Consider the following 20532-nt stretch of genomic DNA (forward strand, 5'->3'; position numbering starts at 1 on the left):
CAGATAATTTATGGAATTAACTGCTTCCAGTTGCTGACCTGCTATTTTGCAGCTAAATGATAAGGGATCTATCTTTCTACGTATTCGCAGCACATTACACTTGTCTACATTGAGATTCAATTGCCATTCCGTGCACCATGCGTCAATTCGCTGCAGATCCTCCTGCATTTCAGTACAATTTTTCATTGTTGCAACCTCTCGATACACCACACCATCATCTGCAAAAAGCCTCAGTGAACTTCCGATGTCATCCACCAGGTCATTTATGTATATTGTGAATAGCAACGCTCCTATGACACTCCCCTGCGGCACACCTGAAATCACTCTTCCTTCTTTTTGCGCAGCTGTTAGCGTTTGACCACAGTCTAGAGTGTGTTTTGGCTTTTTCCTGTATATAAAGAAAAGTTCGACCCTATCAGCTGAAACTCCGATTACGAGTGTGACGGCGCACAACTGTACAAATCGATTCTTGGTATCGAAAGATACGATTTTAGAGTGGCACAAATTACTGGTATCCTAGTAACAGATTACGGTTAGGGAGAGTAATAAAATAGTTTATGATTCATTTTTAAAGTGTATCTTCAATTTTCGTTACGGTTGACAACCACAATGTTTGTGAAAATCGTAAGGTAAGACATTGAGGCGGGAAATATGAAAAATTGGTAGGGTCTCTCGTTAAACGGTACGTACTGTCAGTGTGGGTACATGTCGTAGATCTATTCGGTAGGTCATCGACGAATACGTCAAGGAAAGTTAAGAATTTGAAACTTGTCATGATGGCAACAAGGCCGAGTAGCAATTTAGTGCAGTGATGTACAGCACATCAGAGCTTGTCTTTCCTCTTAGCTTCTACACAAAAGACACACAATTTAAGCTGTTTCTAAAAGTTACACGAAGCCCAAATGTTTTCATCAAACAAACTACTTAAAAATACAGTTCACTTTAAAGTTTAGCCATTTATTAATTACACGAAAGTAAATATTTATGGTGGTTGGTAGAATAGCATGCACGTATTCGATAACTGGAGTGGATGAAACAAAATCCTATACACAAAAATAGATTGGACGCAATAAAGCCGCATGCCGTTTCGCTTTAGTAGACAGCGTTTTTTCCAATCGTTTCTTGTCTGAGGATGTTTGTGCTATAAATAGAACGAGTAACATTGAATGCAATTCTCTACGGTAAATGTAATAGTAAAAATAGCCTCGTGTGGGCGCTTTCGTCACGGATGGTGGGAAGCGCGCTCCACGTTATGTAGAAAATCGAAGTAAGAATTCCAACTTTTGAGCACAATTTTCCTCTGAAATACGGAACATTTTGACTTTATATTGGCTCACCTATGTGAAATAGGGAGATTGTTAACTTGGGGAATTGACAGTACACAAAAATCCATTCCTTTACGCAGGTGTCACTCCAAACCAATAGAGTAATTGATCTCGATAATGTTAAAGGTCTCTAGTGAGACTGTTCATTGGACACTTTCAGCCTAGCTCACAGAACTAGGACAATCAATATTTTTGGCTGTGCTATTATTCCACAACTAATACAAGTTTAAATTTGAGCGCATTATTTGGTATTCAATACTGCGCCGGAGTTGCAAAAATGACGTTTTATTGATTGTCCTTCCGATTGGTGAATGCTGTATACTACAACCAATCACGTTACTTCAGTAGTATTCAAGAAGATGGCGTCGTTGCCGTCTCCAACACAGGTAGAGTTGGAGCTGTTCTTAACGTAACGACGTTAAATTATATTCATGTTATCCTCGCGGAGTTTCTGAACGTTTTTTCATCGGTATTTAGACTTCTGAATGAATATCTCAAATATTATATAGGTCTGATTGCGAATTGGGGTGCTAAACGAGTAGGTGCAGCTATATTTTGCCTATGTGATGGGGTAGATTTAAGTTTTGTTCAGAAGAAAAGTACTCTGGTCAATGCTGACTGCTGTTTCGAACAAGTAAGACACACTAACGTTGGCCAGGAAGCTGCAGTATTTATCTGTCATTTAATATTTACTTCGGAGAATGAATGTTGACAGGCACACCCCTAACCAAAAGGTTGTGCGGAATTTTTGTTCTACTGTAAGTTTTAGTGATGAATCTTCATCCCTATGAGGTAACAGAGATTTGCATGTTCATAGTTTTGATGTTTCTTTTTTAGCGTGAGAGAATTTGCGTGCATGAATCGGACGCGAGCCCACGAATGTGTGTGTGTTGAATGACACAAATTTCAGTTCAGAGCTTAGAATCGTGGATAAACAATTTAATTGTAAAGTCGTCATTTTTGAAAATTTTTGTGTGTTTGTAATCGCTAAAGGGTTCATTGGACCACGCGAGTTCATGTTGTTTTAGTAATGTAACACAAAACGGGACTGGTATCGTATTGCAAGATAACGTAATCTTGTTGCTTTTTTTTGCAGCAGACTTGTTGAATTTACGTTCTGAACGTCTACTATAGCGTAAACTACCAATAAAGCATTATATTTGTGGAAAGGCATTTTAAGACTTAAATCGTGAACTGTCACCGGCGTGAATGAAGCTAAGTTTTCGGTTGAGGATTTGTGTAATAGTAATAGGTAGTAAAAGAACCCTTTCGCTGATTTTATGTGGGGATCAGGTAACCAAATAATGAAAATCGCGTATAATCCTTTGCTATTGATACTACAGTTAGTCGCAGCCTCACAGCTGAGTTGCAGTTGAGAGTACTGTTTTCTCTGAATGTAATAGTCATATGATATAAACGTGGGAGGCAGACTGTTAATTTCTTGAATTCTGCTGTAAGGACATTAGATGAAGTAATTTTTGTGATCAATCTTTGTCTTTCATTGCGTACTATGTAAACTCTTAAAAACTATATGTACTTAAAGTGGCAAACAGGCATAGACAACTATGTCAGCATCATAATCAAATTGCATATGAAAATTCTTGGTGCAAGCTCTCGCACCACTGTAATATTTGAATTGACTTTATTAGACTGTTTACCTACAGCATTCTGCAAGTTATTGGAGCTCTGCCCGCAACTATTCACAAATAACTTCTGTTTTTAATGGTTCACTGCTGAAATATATTACTGTGGAAGCCACATCACTTATAATTAAATTATGAGGATATCCCAAACCAAGTTATCAAATATAACAATTATCTATTCATTCAACATGTTTGTAGATCCCACCCAGAACTACATTGAGGGATGTGGAATGAAATATAATGTACTAAATTAGAAGGAATGCTATTACTTGAAGGGGAGAATAGGGTATTTCTTCTTCAGTTGGTTGCTCTTTTGTATTGTGATCAAAACCACTGATGTCTGCATATAAGAAAAGTTGTTGTATTGTCAGCTGTTCCCAGTCATTATAGTTCATGTCAGGAATGAGTCCATTTGTGACAGTGCAAAATTCACATGCCTAAATTATCCTTTTGGGACAGGATTGATCCATTTGATAGCAAGAGGCTATTACTTACTTAATTATGTCTTTGAATATTTGTTTAAATTGCTTGTTATTAATTGTTTAACCCATATTTATATTAGTCATTTTCAGAAGAGCAGAGTTTTTGAAGGCTAACACTATTCTTGAAAGTTGTAAAATAGGCTGAAACTTGTTAGTCTCAGATGGTTATATATAAAGTAGACCAGTGTTTCGTCAGAGAGAAGCAAGGGCATACTGTTGGCAATAGCACTATGACAAGTAGCCTAAATCACTAGTTTGTTGACTGTTTCACGTTATTTGTGTAATGCTGTGTGTACTTAAAATATGCTGTAAGTAATGGCTGCCTCAAAGTTCTTCTAAGAACTGTGTCTAGTAGAACAATTAATGCTGGAAGGGACCATCCATGATCTACGGTGACTGCAAAAGAAACACTGTGTTGAGTCTAGACTCTTGATGTAAGCTAACCCAAGTGTGCTAGTATCCAGGGTCCCACAGTAAATGCGTCAAGGAAATCAAATATTCTTTTGGCAGTGGTGGTGCCTGAGGATGGCGGTAATATGCCGCTGAAACTAGTCGTGATAGAATAGACTTTCTCAAGATACAGCTGTGGTGGTACTTTTTCTGATATGTATCATCAGCGGGAGTCCCTTGTCCGTGTAGTAAGATTGACATAAAAGGAAAATGGCACCCTCTTTGAAAGAAATTGTGCCTTCTGCATAGTAGGTGTAAAACAAAGCATACGGGCATAGTTAGAGAAGGGATGCTGAATGAAACTCATTTGGTTGTCAAGATGGAAACAATAAAACTTCGGTGACTACTGTAGTAGAATCTTACGAAAAGTCTCATGAAACAAACTGAAACTCTGATTGTAAGTAAAGGCCGTCATTGGCATCAAAATTTATTATCGAGGCGCAAGACGACGCAGGAAATAGAATCAAAGGTAGCATAGCAAAGCAAAAGCAGAAATATTGAAATCTATTTTAAAATATTTTATGACCAAGAAAGATACAGATGTAAGTTACTGCCCCACTTTAGTTCTCCCACCACTGCAAAGATAAATGATATAGATACTAGTGTCTTTTGCATCGAGGAACAGTTAAAGTTGTAATAACTGAGCAAAGTTGCAGGCCCTCATGGGATCTCTGTCTGATTTATACAGAATTTGTGGCAGATTTGATTCCCGTTTTAATCTAGGCTAGATCAAGAACATTTTTACTTACAAGTGACGTATCATTTGGCATCACACTCCCCCTTTCCCTCATTTTCTTTCACCCATGTCAGTTTTTGCTTCAACATGGATTACGCAGCTCTGTATACAAATCTTGCACTTGGAGGCCCTTGACTTGACACCGCATGCGAAAGCCAATAATTGTGATACATCATATGTAGAAATCTTAAAGTTGTGGTGCCCAAAGTGATAGAATGTGACGTTTGGGCCTTAAACTAGTCCTGACCATAATACACTGTACAGCCCTTGAACAAAAAACTGTCCCCATTGAATGGAAGAACACAAGAATGGTAACAGAAGTAACCTGCAAAACTGCTTTCAGATCTGATTTAACAGCCATCTGTTGTCGAAGCCTAGTAATGTAATCTGAGATCAAACATAGTGAGATATCTTGAACAGGCTTATTTTCTCCATCCCAACCACCGTTGATTCTGACAACATTGATCACATGAAACCAGCTTGTGGTTTTTTCCCATGACATCTTCAAAGTAAAGACTCAAGGAAATCGAGTGGTTGTATTTCTTAGCATTTGAAAAGTATTTTATTCATTACCACACTAAAATTTATGAATAAAAGTTTGGTTGTATGGGGTAACAAACAAAATTTGTTACTGAGTTGATGGGTCTTGGTAGGCAGGACACAGAATATTATCTTGGCTGGAGAGTCAGCAGCAGAAGAAGTAGTAGCCTTTGACTTACCCCATTGATGTGTTTCGAGGGCATTTCTGTTCATGCTGTGTACTAATGATTAGGCAAATAGTTTCAAAAACATCTGGAATTTTCCCATACGATTCACTTATCTGAAATGAAATACTATTTAATTAAAGCTATACAGTATTGACCCAGAGCATGGTAAGATTTGAAAGTTGTACAAAGTTTGGCCACTTCCTTTAAATGTATGGAAACGTAAAATTTTGCACTTCACTAAAAGAAAAAAAAAATCAGGAAATGGGGAAAAAACATTACTGTTCTATAACTACGATATCAGTGATTCATAATTATAATGAACCAGTTTGTGCAAATATATGGGTGTAGCAGTTTGTAGTGGCATTATGGACAGATTCCTTAGGCTCAGTCATAGATAAGGTCTGTCGCAGACTTTCATTCATTATTGAGATACTGGCAATGGTCAGGTTTGTTTGGCTCATGAGAGTGTGTCATGGAGATGCTGGAAAACTTGAATTGGCAGACTTTTGAAGACACGCAAAAGCCTACTTACAAAATTTAAAGGATCATTATTAAGCAAAAAATATGTAGATATTATTCATCCTGCTACATATTGCTCCCATAGGAAAGGAAACAATAAGACTGAATGTGGTGTCAGACTGAATTGTAGCTTTAGCTCAAGGCTAGATTGCGTTGGAAGGTGACAGTTTGGTTGTGCATTGGTGGAGCCAACATCTGTGGATGTGGGTACACACTTATCTGTAGATGAGCCTGTTTGAAAAAATTGCTGCTAGTATTATGCTATAGTCACCATGTTGTTTACGGCATTTACTGCATTTTTCCTATGTCACTGGTGAAAGGCTGAGCCATATTGAATATTCATCTGCTTCCAAAAACATAACATGATACCGTGCTAAGTACCCTCTCCTATGGGCTCCACAGTTGTTTGCAGAGTAAGTACATAAGTAGAAGAAAGCATTAGTGCCATAGATTAATTGGGCTACTTCTCAGTAGTTGACATTTCCTTTGAGGAATGTGTTTTACTGTGATGTCCTTGCCGATACTGTGTCAAGCCCACTAACCTAGTGTTCCACTTTGACAACTTTTTTATAAGGGCAATAATTGTCACAGGATCGTCAAACTAGAATATCAGGGGAAAACACCTATGTATCTGACAATCTTGTGAATTATTTTCAGAAATTTGTACCAAAGAATAGGAAAAGTTTGTGTTGTTGATATAGTAAGGAGAGTTTAACATTATTTTTTTCCATCTCTTTTAGGTGGCTGGTAATCATAACTCAGTTTACGAGGCATACTTCAGTCAGGTGAGTATGATTTATTAATGTTATGTTCTCTTATTACCAACTTCTGTTGATTTCTAGGAACATTCTTGCAAAGCACCATAAAATTTTTCGCACACAGTTTTAATTTGCCAAGGAGTTTGAAAATAACACACACTCCATTGCGAGTGGAAGATTAATTTGGAGTATTTGATGTGTTTGATATTTTTTCAATGAAGGGAAAGAAGGACAAAGCAGCAAAGGTACATAAGATATGGTATGCTGACAGACTTCTTGTCAATAACTGAAGTAGCAAGGAAGTGGACACAAGGTAGCAAAATGTTAATGTCTTTTGACAATTATATCTGATGAAGATTTTTTTTCAGGTTGCTTGATTTCCCTCCATATTCGTGTTACACAACCCCAAAACTGAGACAACATATTCTGTCATCTATAGCTCATTTCATAACATTGAAGTTTCTTTTGCATTTTGAGGCAACGTTTCAAGTCAGTTTTCATCCGTCTATATGCGAATGCAGTCGACGCATGGTGGAACAATAAGGCAGTCTTAGCCTTCCATTTTTCAGTTCTTTTATCATCTGTATTCTATAAAGATTCAAAAAAACAGAGGAATAAATTTGGGTGTGGTTGACTGATCATAATTCCAGTTGTACCTTGGATATTGTTGTTTTGTTTAGTGCTTTTTCCCATTATTTCTGTCACAAAGATAGTGATGTCAGTTAGGTTTAAGGTCATGACTTGTGATGGTGTAAGGTCCCTATTAATGTTCTTCATATAAGGGAAACAACAGTCTGTTTTGGTGTTAATTATGCATATCCACAGAAACTGTATTCAGTAGTGGAGAAGAATCTATCTTAATTTTTTCTTTCTAATTAACTGTTGTGGGAATAATTTTTAATGGGTACCATGAGCTGTATGTTGATAGTGTACATATTCAGATGGCAGTTTTGTTACGCATCTGTGCATATCAGCTATCCATGTATTGTTGTCAGAGAATAAATTCAAACCATGCAAAGTCCAGTATGAACCAACAGTACAAAAAGGATAGATTGCTGTTCGTTGCATAAAGGAGGCATTGAGCCACAGGCAGGCACAAGGAAAGGAACACTAGAAATATTCAAACTTTCGGCCAAAGTCTTCTCAGAAGTAGAATTCTCACACATTCGTGCAACAATTCATGCACACATGGCCACTGTCTCTGGAAACTAATTAATTTATATGGAATCAACTAGATGTCTAAAAGTCATGTTAGTATTATAGAATTATTAGATTATCATTCATGGGTAACAACAGAAATTGATCCAAGAGGGGGTCAACAAACTGAAATTGGCAATCCCTGTGTAACTGAGTCGATGTATTTGGAGGTGTATTATGCCCCAAGAACTAAATATGACAATACACAAAACTTGTTGCATCATAAGCAATTATTAGTTAACTTTTCAATGTATTTTTGAAGGCAAACTACTTTGATAGCTGAAAGTTATGCATATTTTATTAGAACATACTGAGTAAGCACGCATCTTTTTATATAATATGATTGCAGATTCCGTCTATTGAATTAATAATTTGAAATTATATTCTCATGTAATTAAACAGAGCATATTTAATGATCTAGGGACTAAAGCAAGAAAATATCCACAAGCAGTATTGTTTTTCATACAGCGGTACTGATAATGATAGGTTGATATCAAAAATTAAAAACCTGGAAGGAGAAAAAGTTGGCATAGAAATCCTGCAGGATATCCACAAAAATAGCTGGTAAGAAATTGAGTTTATTAATATTGTTCAAAGTGGGGAAACAAATGTAAAACAAAAACTTAAATAAATTTCATGCCTCCTACAATATTTCATTTCATTAGATGAATGTGGAAAACTGTTCAAATCCACACTCAAATTGGCAGTTAGAGCTGGCTCTTAATAGCTTAGGGCTGAGCTAAGAAGATGCTAATCTACCCAATTTGACACACTATTGTTCCATCTAGGTTGCAGAATTCATAACTTTTGATTACATTTTGTGATATGTTGCACAGCATAAGGTGGAGAAGGTGGCGACTCCTGGAGTGGGTGTCCCTATCACCCCCAAAATTTTACACTTCCCCCCTGTTCTATTCCAGAGAATGGCATTGTCTCCTTCCAACTGTTGCATCTGGGTCCACACATGAGGCATAGAACAACCCAGCTGCACATAATGCACATAGTTGATTATTTCATAGATATCCAGGAAATTCCTAAGCAGTAATTGGTCAGACCATGTACAATATTGCCATCCTGTAGACCACTTCCCTGTTCAGTTATAGTCATGCCATCTGCGTAGATAAACTGTCTTCTTGTTTCCTTATATGAGTAGGTGATCTGTGTAGATGGTATGTAGGAGTGCAGCACAAATACTGTGAAACCTGTTTCTCATCAATCACCATGTGTTGTTCAGAAAAGGCTGGTGTAGAACTTTTAGTTTCGAAGGATAAGTTTGAACAACGAGCACTCCTTTAAAATTAAGAAAGTAATTTGTCTGCAAAATGAAACCTAGTGTGGTGATGATAAATTAGAATGCTCTGGATTGGGTTTCTCATAAGTGATGTCTAATAGAAATGTGTAATCCTGACTACATGAGGGTATTAATCACGTGTTATTTAGATACACCATTGTTAAATGTATTTGTGAAATAGGGAATAGATGAGATGGTATTTTCACTGGCCTGTTTCACTGCTGATGTTGTTTACCATAATTTATTTAATGCACTCACCAAAAATATGAAACTGTTCAGTACTATACATCACTTTTTGACAGCTCTAAATTGCAACTTAAAGTAGCATAGTTTTCTTCATTTTATGTATACAGTTAAACTGAACTTCAAGATAACCACCAACTATGAAGTGCCAGTAGCTGCAGAAAAGTGAAATAACAAGCCAATTTTAACATACAGCTGGTATCAATATCTTCACGATAAAGTCAACTCCGTGATCTCCACCAAACAAGTACTGACAGCATCCCACAAACTTCAAATAATTTGCAAAAGGAGACCTAAATCTGATTCTGATAAATCGTATTCACCTATATAGCTAAATTGAACTGTAAAATACCAAATAAACACATTCGAGCGCCCACAGAGGTTTTCTGGCAGTCGTTCTTCCCACGAACCGTGCACGACTGGAACAGGAAAGGGAGGTAATGACAGGGGCACGTAAAGTGCCCTCCGCCACACACCGTTGGGTGGCTTGCGGAGTATAAATGTAGATATAGATTAACAGTAAATTAATTACAATTTCTTAAAACTGTATAAAAACCATACAAACTTTTCAGGAAACACAAGCACACACATTTCAAGACTTGCAGAAATGTAAAATATGGAAAATGAGACATCATTCTATAAGAAAAACAAGCAACACAAAAATAAATGTGACCAAACAGTGTATTTAAGTTCGTGTTTGTCCAAAGGAAGACTTCTTCTCCTGCCCAAACTCAGGAACTGCATGTTGGCAAATAAATCAACTTTTATTCAACAGCTTTTGTATTTCAGGAGAGGGGATATACAGAGCCCTTTATTCCTTCTGTACTTACTTTTGGTTATTTCCTTAATAACTGGAATAACATTGACACATGTTCTAAATTGTGCATTAGCTGCAGTCTACAATCTTGCATAAATGATATCAATTATATTTCTTGGTTTTGACTCGTTACATACAACAAGATGATTCTGTCTTTTGGGAATTTAGTGGCAGTATTACACAAAGAAACATTTAGGATCCTAAGTTTTAGCAGTAGTGTTGCATATGTCAATAGCTAATTATTTTTATACATGGAGTGATACATTAGCGACAAACAAATTTTACGTTTTTTCCAACCACAACCAGGGGATATTAGTCAACTTCTGCTTGAGGTAGACTATTTTCCACACCTGTTCAAGACTTTTTTGTTATTTGTTTGTGTCACTGCATTAAAGAAATAACATTAACTGTGGGGAAGTCTTCTAGTCTCAATGTTTTTGGTATAGCAGCTACTTTGCTGTGTAACTGAACACTTAAAATGTGGCAAGGGTATGTCTATTTCAACCCAATAATACTGATGATTACTGTATGAATTCTGTTCTTTATAGTATTGGCTGTGCTAGAGCAAAGTAATATAGAACCATTTCATCACTTATTATTCAGAGCCTGTTATTGATTTTGTTACAGGTTGAACACTCCAGTGATGGAACCATAGGAGCCTTACAAGCTGCAAAATTCTTGAAAAAGTCTGGTTTATCAGATGTTGTTTTAAGCAGAGTCTGGAGTCTTGCTGATCCAGCTGGAAAAGGATTTCTCAACAAAGATGGTTTCTTTGTTGCACTGAAACTTGTTGCATTGGCTCAATCTGGAATTGACGTAAATATGGTGAACATTACAATGGATACACCACCACCTAAAATGGTAAGAAAGCACTAGCTCATTGACTGTTAAGTTAGATTAATACGTTTGTACACATTGAGCGAATCTGCGGACTGTTGTAATGTTGCTGTTTACTCCGAATATTGATTGAATAGTTCAGGTGAACATGCCATTAGATCCTCTGTTTCATTCACAGACAGAGAGAAGATTGACTGTAATTTCTACAAACTATTAGCATTGTTCCTGTGCATTGTATGTACAATATAACTTGGCAGCTTTTGCGGGGGTTACTCTGAGTGTAAACATGATATTGCCAACTAGCACATCAGCATAGATATTGTGCATGATATTTCTTGTGCCACTATCTATGGCATAAGGAAGTAGCAAATGATGTCACATGTATTTGTAAGAAATTGAGAGCTGCACCCAGTGCCAGGGAAAGACATAAAGTTTGTTTGAAATTGTAGCCCTACAAGCACTTGTTTAAACAATATGAGAAAGGGTCCTTAGTATTTGCTGATAGTGTAATAAGTAAGATGGAGCTGTAAGGAGAGAAAAAAGTAGAGTTGAATTTGGACAAGCAGAATTTCAGAGAATGAAATTGACTACCAGTGGAACAACAGTAGTTTGTTTGGCAATGAGTGGAAAGCTTGCGACACTTCACTTGAAATTCCAAATTACAGAAAATAATATGGGAAACTTCAAATGTTTAAGGACCTTATTTTCTTTGTGGAAAATACTGTAAATGAAATAACTGGCAATATAAGACATGTAGCTTCACAGTTCTGTCTCTGTTAATCACATGTCACAGGATAGAACTTACTTACCATATGGGAGACCACTTTGCAAGTACTGTATTTCATTAAATTACTTATAGAGGCCGAGTCAAAAAGGACTTTACAACTATGGAATTATATAGAAATTTAATGAGAGCTTACTGAAGGATTAGATGTGTCATGTAGGGAACAACCTCAAGTTTGATTCATGTAGTGAATCAGTGCCCCATTGCACCACCATGTATGTCAGCAAGTAAACAGTTATGGCTGCTTTCACTGGTCCAGAGCTTGCTTGCTGTGTGTTTTAGCTTCATGAAATGAACTCTGCAACAGCTGTTCAGCCTAAATTTCGCACTGAATACACTAAAGAACGTCCAAACAGGCCTACAATTACTCTTGACTCAAGAATTTTGTTGAGACGGATTGATCATTGCGACATGATAAATCACCAGGTAGCCTGCGTGTTGATTATGTTGAACAGGTTGGGAAGAGCTTTGCACACAGTCCCCAAAAATCAATGTGACATGTGCCTCACAAGACTGGTATTCCACAAAATACAGTTTGGCGAGTACTGTGTAGATGTTTACACTTCAAACCATATAGATTCACAGTGGCACACCACATCAGTGATGCAGATAAGGTTGCTCGTGATTAATTCTGTGTGGAAATGTTGCACCAGATAGAGACTAATGTGTGGAAATGGTGCAACAGGTGGAGAACAATGATACATTTCTGAACACAATAATCTTCAGCAATGAGTCAGCATTTCATATCAGTGGCATGGTGAACACCCACAACCTCAGAATATCAGGCAGTAAAAATCCACATGCAACACTGGAACACATTCATGACAGCCCCAGAATTAGTGTGTTTTGCACCCTTGGCAAATTGAAAGTGTGCAGCCCTTTCTTCTTCAAGAAAACTGTCACCAGTGTTGTGTATCTGGATATGCTTGAAACTTTTTAATTCCACAGATCAGTGAAGATGACTGAGGTGGCACGGTTTACATTCAGCAAAACAGTGCACCACCTCATTTCCTTACGGAAGTTTGAGGTTTCATCGATAATCACTTCCCGGATCGGTCGTGAAGGGCCAGTCGCGTGGCAACCTGGCATCACAGTCTAGTCACCACTGTATTTATTTCTCTGGGGTTTATTTAAAGACTGTGTGTATGATCCTCACCTACCAAAAAGCTTAGTGACCTGAAAAACTGAATCTATGCTGCTCTTGCACAAGTTATGCCCAATTTGCTGCAACACACACACACACACACACACACACACACACACACACACACACACACACTTATCCATTCGCACATACACAGACACAAGCAGACATATTTAAAGGCAAAGAGTAAGGGCAGAGATGTCAGTCGAGGCGGAAGTACAGAGGCAAAGAAGTTGTTGAAAGACAGGTGAGGTATGAGCGGCGGCAACTTGAAATTAGCGGAGGTTGAGGCCTGGCGGATATCGAGAAGAGAGGATATACTGAAGGGCGAGTTCCCATCTCCGGAGTTCGGATAGGTTGGTGTTGGTGGGAAGTATCCAGATAACTCGGACGGTGTAACACTGTGCCAAGATGTGCTGGCCGTGCATCAAGGCATGTTTAGCCACAGGGTGATCCTCATTACCAACAAACACTGTCTGCCTGTGTCCATTCATGCGAATGGACAGTTTGTTGCTGGTCATTCCCACATAGAAAGCGTCACAGTGGAGGCAGGTCAGTTGGTAAATCACGTGGGTGCTTTCACATGTGGCTCTCCCTTTGATCGTGTGCACCTTCCGGGTTACAGGACTGGAGTAGGTGGTGGTGGGAGGGTGCATAGGACAGGTTTTACACCGGGGGCGGTTGCAAGGGTAGGAGCCAGAGGGTAGGGAAGGTGGTTTGGGGATTTCATAGGGATGAACCAAGAGGTTACGAAGGTTAGGTGGAGTGGGGAGGATTTCATGAAGGATGGATCTCATTTCAGGGCAGGATTTGAGGAAGTCATATCCTTGCTGGAGAGCCACATTCAAGGTCTGATCTAGTCCCGGGAAGTATTGTCACAAGTGGGGCACTTCTGCGGTTCTTCTGTGAGAGGTTCTGGGTTTGAGGGGATGAGGAAGTGGCTCTGGTTATTTGCTTCTGTACCAGGTTGGGAGGGTAGTTGCGGGATGCGAAAGCTGTTTTCAGGTTGTTGGTGTAATGGTCGAGGGATTCAGGACTGGAGCAGATTCGTTTGCCACGAAGGCCTAGGCTGTAGGGAAGGGACCGTTTGATATGGAATGGGTGGCAGCTGTCATAATGGAGGTACTGTTGCTTGTTGGTGGGTTTGATGTGGACGGATGTGTGCAGCTGGCCATTGGACAGATGGAGGTCAACGTCTAGGAAAGTGGCATGGGATTTGGAGTAGGACCAGGTGAATCTGATGGAACCAAAGGAGTTGAGGTTGGAGAGGAAATTCTGGAGTTGTTCTTCACTGTGAGTCCAGATCATGAAGATGTCATCAATAAATCTGTACCAAACTTTGGGTTGGCAGGCTTGGGTAACCAAGAAGGCTTCCTCTAAGCGACCCATAAATAGGTTGGCATACGAGGGGGCCATCCTGTTACCCATGGCTGTTCCCTTTAATTGTTGGTATGTCTGGCCTTCAAAAGTGAAGAAGTTGTGGGTCAGGATGAAGCAGGCTAAGGTGACGAGGAAAGAGGTTTTAGGTAGTGTGGCAGGTGATCGGCGTGAAAGGAAGTACTCCATTGCAGCGAGGCCCTGGACGTGCGGGATATTCGTGTATAGGGAAGTGGCATCAATGGTTACAAGGATGGTTTCCGGGGGTAACAGACTGGGTACGGATTCCAGGCGTTCGAGAAAGTGGTTGGTGTCTTTGATGAAGGATGGGAGACTGCATGTAATGGGTTGAAGGTGTTGATCTACGTAGGCAGAGATACGTTCTGTGGGGGCTTGGTAACCAGCTACAATGGGGCGGCCAGGATGTTTGGGTTTGTGAATTTTAGGAAGTAGGTAGAAGGTAGGAGTGCGAGGTGTCGGTGGGGTGAGGAGTTTGATGGAGTCAGGTGAAAGGTTTTTAGGGGGCCTAAGGTTCTGAGGATTCCTTGAAGCTCCGCTTGGACATCAGGAATGGGATTACCTCGGCAAACTTTGTATGTAGAGTTGTCTGAAAGCTGACGCAGTCCCTCAGCCACATACTCCCGACGATCAAGTACCACGGTCGTGGAACCCTTGTCAGCCGGAAGAATGATGATGGATCGGTCAGCTTTCAGATCACGGATAGCCTGGGATTTGGCTGTGGTGATGTTGGAAGTAGGATTAAGGTTTTTCAAGAAAGATTGAGAGGCAAGGCTGGAAGTGAGAAATTCCTGGAAGGTTTGGAGAGGGTGATTTTGAGGAAGAGGAGGTGGGTCCCGCTGTGATGGAGGACGGAACTGTTGCAGGCAGGGTTCAATTTGGATAGTGTCTTGGGGAGTTGGATCATTAGGAGTGGGATCAGGATTGTTTTTCTTCGTGGCAAAGTGATATTTCCAGCAGAGACTACGAGTGTAGGACAGTAAATCCTTGACAAGGGCAGTTTGGTTGAACCTGGGAGTGGGGCTGAAGGTGAGGCCTTTGGATAGGACAGAGGTTTCGGATTGGGAGAGGGGTTTGGAGGAAAGGTTAACTACTGAATTGGGGTGTTGTGGTTCCAGATTGTGTTGACTAGAATTTTGAGGTGTTGGGGGGAGTGGAGCTGGAAGTGGGAAATTAAGTAGATGGGAGAGACTGGGTCTGTGTGCAATGAGAGGAGGTTGAGGTTTTTTGGAAAGGTTGTGGAGGGTGAGTGAGTTGCCTTTCCGGAGGTGGGAAACCAGGAGATTGGATAGTTTTTTGAGGTGGAGGGTGGCATGTTGTTCTAATTTGCGATTGGCCTGTAGGAGGATGCTATGTACAGCCGGTGTGGATGTGGGAGAGGAAAGATTGAGGACTTTGATTTGGGATAGGAGTTGACGGGTGTGTTCATTGGCCGAGTCGATGTATAGGTGAAGGATTAGGCGGGTGAGGGCTATGGATTGTGCTGTTTGGAACTGGTATAAGGACTGATGGAAAGAAGGATTGCAGCCAGAGATGGGAACTTTAAGTGTGAGGCCTTTGGGAGTAATGCCAAATGTCAGACAAGCCTGAGTAAATAAAATATGGGAGCGTAATCTGGCTAGGGTGAAGGCATGTTTGCGGAGGGAATGTAAATAAAATTTAATGGGGTCGTTGTAGGGATGTTGTGAGGTTGACATGGTATTGGTAGGTGGAAAGGGTAATATGAGGTTAAAGTGAAAGTAAAGAGAGATTTATATAGGGAGAGATAAAGGTGTGAAAAAAGTCGAAAAAGTGTTGGTTTGAGATGAGCTATGTTGATCATGTGCTGAACTTAGGTTGGTGAACAACAATGGGTGCAAAGGTTGGGTAGTTATGTTGTCTCCAGATCACGTTAAAGGGTGGGGAAATTTAAGAAAATTTCAAAAAAAAAAATTTTTTTTCGAAAAAAGTAATTTGCGAAAAAATAAAATTCGTAAAAAATTTCGAATAAAATCTCGAAGAATATGTGTGTAAATGTATTCAAAGGAGTGGTTATGTACTGGCAGGTTATGATAATGAGGCTAACAATTGTGTGATGAAGAAATAATAACGTGAAAGAAAGTAAGGAAAACTGAGCATATACAAGAGGAATGCGGACTACAAAGCAGTCTAATTTATATGATATTACTAAAATTGGTGGTTGGACTGCAGGGGAATGTTCAGAATGAAGTTTCACCCAATGGGCAAAATATCCTAGAAAGAACTGAGGAAAGGAAAAAAGTATAAAATACACTTAGAGTTGCAATGGTGTGAAAAATGAATTTACCAATAAAAAATTATTGATCAGGTGAACATCTGCAACTGAGGAACATAGTTGTAGAATAAGAATCCACTTTAGTTGCTAGTAATTTCCTTAATTTATTCCATGACCAGTTTTGAAGGTTAAAGCTTCAACTTCTGGTAGCACCAAACAATTCTGAAAATGTGATTGTGGCAGTTGGGCTCATGAGTCATTGGGGATTGGACTCATGTCAAACAAACTTGTGCAAGCATAGGAACAGCAACTGCAGCACCCACCAGGACAGAACGACATGGAAGTTTGACATGGGTGTGATCCCCAATGACTGACTGGCCTGACCACCACATGTCCATGTTTTCATAAATACTTGTTGGTACTTGAAGATGAAGCTTTGATTTTTGAAACTGGCTGTGGAATAAATTAAGAAAATTACTAGCAGCTGAAGCAGATTTTTAGTCTATAAATATTTACCAGTAACTTAGATTGTTAGCGATACTGCAAGCAGCTTACATCAAACACAGTAGAATTGGAGTGGTGTTGGCACAAGAAGAAGAAGAAATTCTTTAAAGATACAGCACAGGTTTTCAGCTTGGAATAAATATTCGATTATTGCATGACACAGACTTGTTAGTGATGTACAACACCTTATCCATATGTGGTACTGTATGTCAAAGACTGAAAAGCATAACATTTTTTTTCTCATCATGTAGGTCTTTGGAAACAGGTAAGTTCTGGGCTCTTTGTTTAGAGAAAATTCTGTCACCCCCCCCCCCCCCCCCTTATGATTTGATAAAAGTCAAGAATACAAATATGAGAGAGAATGATAAAGAAGTTGCTACAGCTTATAGATGCTCCACAAAAATGCTGTAAGGACCTTGCCAAAAAAAATGTTTTTGCCCACTTGCATAGTTGCAGTCAGAATAGAAAATGTAGAAATTATGAATTATTTCTAGAGTAATTTCCACCGACCGTCATGCAATACTGAAGTTATTGGAGTCATAAATGATACAAAAGAGAATATGCTCTTAATTGCCTGATCTGATTCAAAGACTAAATCATTGATAAAGTTCAAATGCTTTGGGTATCAATTGAAAGAAAAAGAATATTCCACATTTATTATCAACTCATTATTCAGATGCTGCTTGGATTAGCAGGATTAATAGTTCAGACAGTACTGTTTACAGATTAGTTATAGTTCATTTGCAGCTATAGCAATATTTGCAAAATCCTCACCCAATTAGGAAGTGCTTTTATTTTTTTATTTCTTTACAAGTTTTGAATGTATTTATACAATTACTATATTTTAGTCACTTCATTGTTCACAAAGTTATTAGTTGCACATAATCTAATGGAAAAATTATTACAATTTACCTTGACTGTGTAATGATTGTGAAGTAAACTAACCACAGTTTCTGAAGGAGATAACAATTCTTATCTATGATGGAGATCCACCTGTAGTAAGGATTAGACTACCTCATCATGACTACAGGTGGGGTGTCCCATTTATCCTGGGATCTGAGTGAGCTGCCCTTCCTTGTAAAGCTTCCCCAACCCATTTCCCTCCCCTCCCTGGTAACGGAATTACTGGTTCTGAAAGATAGTATGTCACTTTTACTTCTACGTGAGTTTATTGGCTGTAATATACATTTCGCCTTGAGAAGGTAAGTATTGACTGTAATTGAGACCCAATGTTAGAAGTAAAAACAAAAAAAAGAGAGACGGAGGGGAAACTCAATTTGCTATTAGCTAGCAGTTTGCTGGAAATTGTTTTTCCATACAAGATATTTTCTGTTTTTCTATGCAATAATTAGACAACTGTATTCTTGAAGGGGGCAGTAGCCATGCACTGACAGAATTCTTCCTTTTTTCAGGGGGATATTCTACCTGCAAGTACAATTCACAATAACCTTATGTCACCACCGGTCATGAACAGCTCTGTATCACTTAGTGACTGGGCAGTAAAACCAGCGGAGAAGGCAAAATATGATAAATTATTTGATTCATTACAACCTCTAAATGGAATGATCCCTGGAAATAAGGTAAACACATATTGTGTATTACACAAAAAATATTAAAAATTTTCAAAGTGCTGTAAATATTTACATATCTTAATCTTTCTAAAGATCTTTTTCTATTCTTTGAAGAATATTTCCTAACAAGTATTCAAAATTGATAGGTTAAAGGTGTTTTAATGGATTCAAAGTTGCCACTGGAAACACTGGGAAAAATATGGGATCTTGCAGATATGGATAAAGATGGAATGCTGGACAGGCATGAGTTTATGGTGGTAAGTGAAATAGTATATTCAGTTACCTATAGGCAATAATAGCTTATTAAACATGTGCTTAGAGTGAATAGTGAAAGAAATGATAGTGTTTGCTAAACATCTTATATGCAAAGGGATAAACACCTCGGGTAATAAATCTTTATCTAGGATTTTGTTGATCCCCCTATACTTCTGATAGTTCTGGTCATACTTGAGGGTGCACATATTGTTATCGAGACTGTTGTTGGATGCAATTGGATAAAGTCCCAGTGGTTTTCACTATATAGGAACCACCTTTATCAAAGATTTTACTGTTGTGGCAACATCAGCGTGCCACCTCTAACATATATCCATCCTTTGTTTTCTAAATTATCAAACAGTTTACATTTCCATTTTACAAAACTGTTATTTTATTTTAAGTTGGCAAAAAGCTGACTTTGTAAAAAGAGTAAAATAATTGGCTTGGCTCCACATGAATGACACAGGCAATAGTGCATGGATCAGTGTTGGTAAGCTTTGGCTCATCCAAGCTTGGCAGGAAGGCAAAGCAGCTAAGAAGACATTGAGAAGTTAGTGGTTATATACTGAGCAGCAACTGAAAAAATAGTGATATGGCAACTGCTATGTGGTGAAATTAATGATAAAATTGTAGCATTTTGAAAGTAGCTTTGCTCATTTGCTGGCAGTGGAAATGTAATTGTGAAAATTGCAGTTTTTAGCTGTTGACAATTTGCTGGAAGTCTGAAGCTTCCAAAATAATAGTATCTTGTGTAGTACCCACCTGGAAATAATATCATGCAATTGTGTGTTCATTCAACCACACATATACAGACACAAAGAGGTTGGGCAGAGATGTCAGTCGAGGCAGAAGTACAGAGGCAGGGGCGTTGTTGAATGACAGGTGAGGTACGAGGGACGGCAACTTGAAATAAGCAGAGGTTGAGACCTGGTGGGTAATGGGACAAACCACCTTCCCCTCCCTTCCCTACCCTCTGGCGACCGAGCGAGGTGGCGCAGGGGTTAGCACACTGGACTCGCATTCAGGACGACGACGGTTCAATCCCGTCTCCGGCCATCCTGATTTAGGTTTTCTGTGATTTCCCTAAAACGCTTCAGGCAAATGCCGGGATGGTTCCTTTGAAAGGGCACGACCGATATCTTTCCCCATCCTTCCCTCACCCGAACTTGCGCTCCGTCTTTAATGACCTCGTTGTCGACGGGACGTTAAACACTAATCGCCGCCTCCTACCCTCTGGCTCCTACCCTTGTAACCGCCCCCGGTGTAAAACTTGTCCCATGCACCCTCCCACCACCACAAGCAATAGTACCTCCATTATGACAGCTGCCACCCATTCCATATCAAACAGTCCCTTCCCTACAGCTTAGGTCTTCATGGCGAACGAATCTGCTCCAGTCCTGAATCCCTGAACCATTACACCAACAACCTGAAAACAGCTTTCGCATCTCGCAACTACCTTCCCGACCTGGTACAGAAGCAAATAGCTAGAGCCACTTCCTCATCCCCTCAAACCCAGAACCTCTCACAGAAGAACCCCAGAAGTGCCCCACTTGTGACAGGATACTTTCTGGGACTGGATCAGACTCTGAATGTGGCTCTCCAGCAAGGATATGACTTCCTCAAATCCTGCCCTGAAATGAG

General features: G+C 39.3%; 1 protein-coding gene across 13 annotated transcripts in view; it reads left to right on the top strand.

Annotated features, from left to right (window-relative positions):
* The first annotated feature begins 1506 nt into the window (after positions 1-1506).
* The window catches only part of LOC126354419 (epidermal growth factor receptor substrate 15-like 1), a 188561-nt gene continuing 169535 nt past the window's right edge, over positions 1507-20532 (top strand). For 10 of the 13 annotated variants that reach the window (XR_007565323.1, XR_007565325.1, XR_007565326.1 and 7 more), the window contains exons 1-5: positions 1507-1711; positions 6603-6647; positions 10796-11029; positions 18478-18645; positions 18783-18893. Coding sequence is in view for 9 of the 13 variants with exons in the window: in XM_050004045.1 (XP_049860002.1) it covers positions 1637-1711; positions 6603-6647; positions 10796-11029; positions 18478-18645; positions 18783-18893 (633 nt within the window). In the remaining 4 variants the exon portion in view is untranslated. Of the gene's footprint in view, positions 1712-1979; positions 2084-6137; positions 6276-6602; positions 6648-10795; positions 11030-18477; positions 18646-18782; positions 18894-20532 lie in introns of those variants that run through there. The other 3 variants (XR_007565324.1, XM_050004042.1, XM_050004043.1) reach the window with 3 other exon arrangements.

The sequence above is a fragment of the Schistocerca gregaria genome, chromosome 3, assembly GCF_023897955.1.
Source record: "Schistocerca gregaria isolate iqSchGreg1 chromosome 3, iqSchGreg1.2, whole genome shotgun sequence".
NCBI classification, from domain to species: Eukaryota; Metazoa; Arthropoda; class Insecta; order Orthoptera; family Acrididae; genus Schistocerca; species Schistocerca gregaria.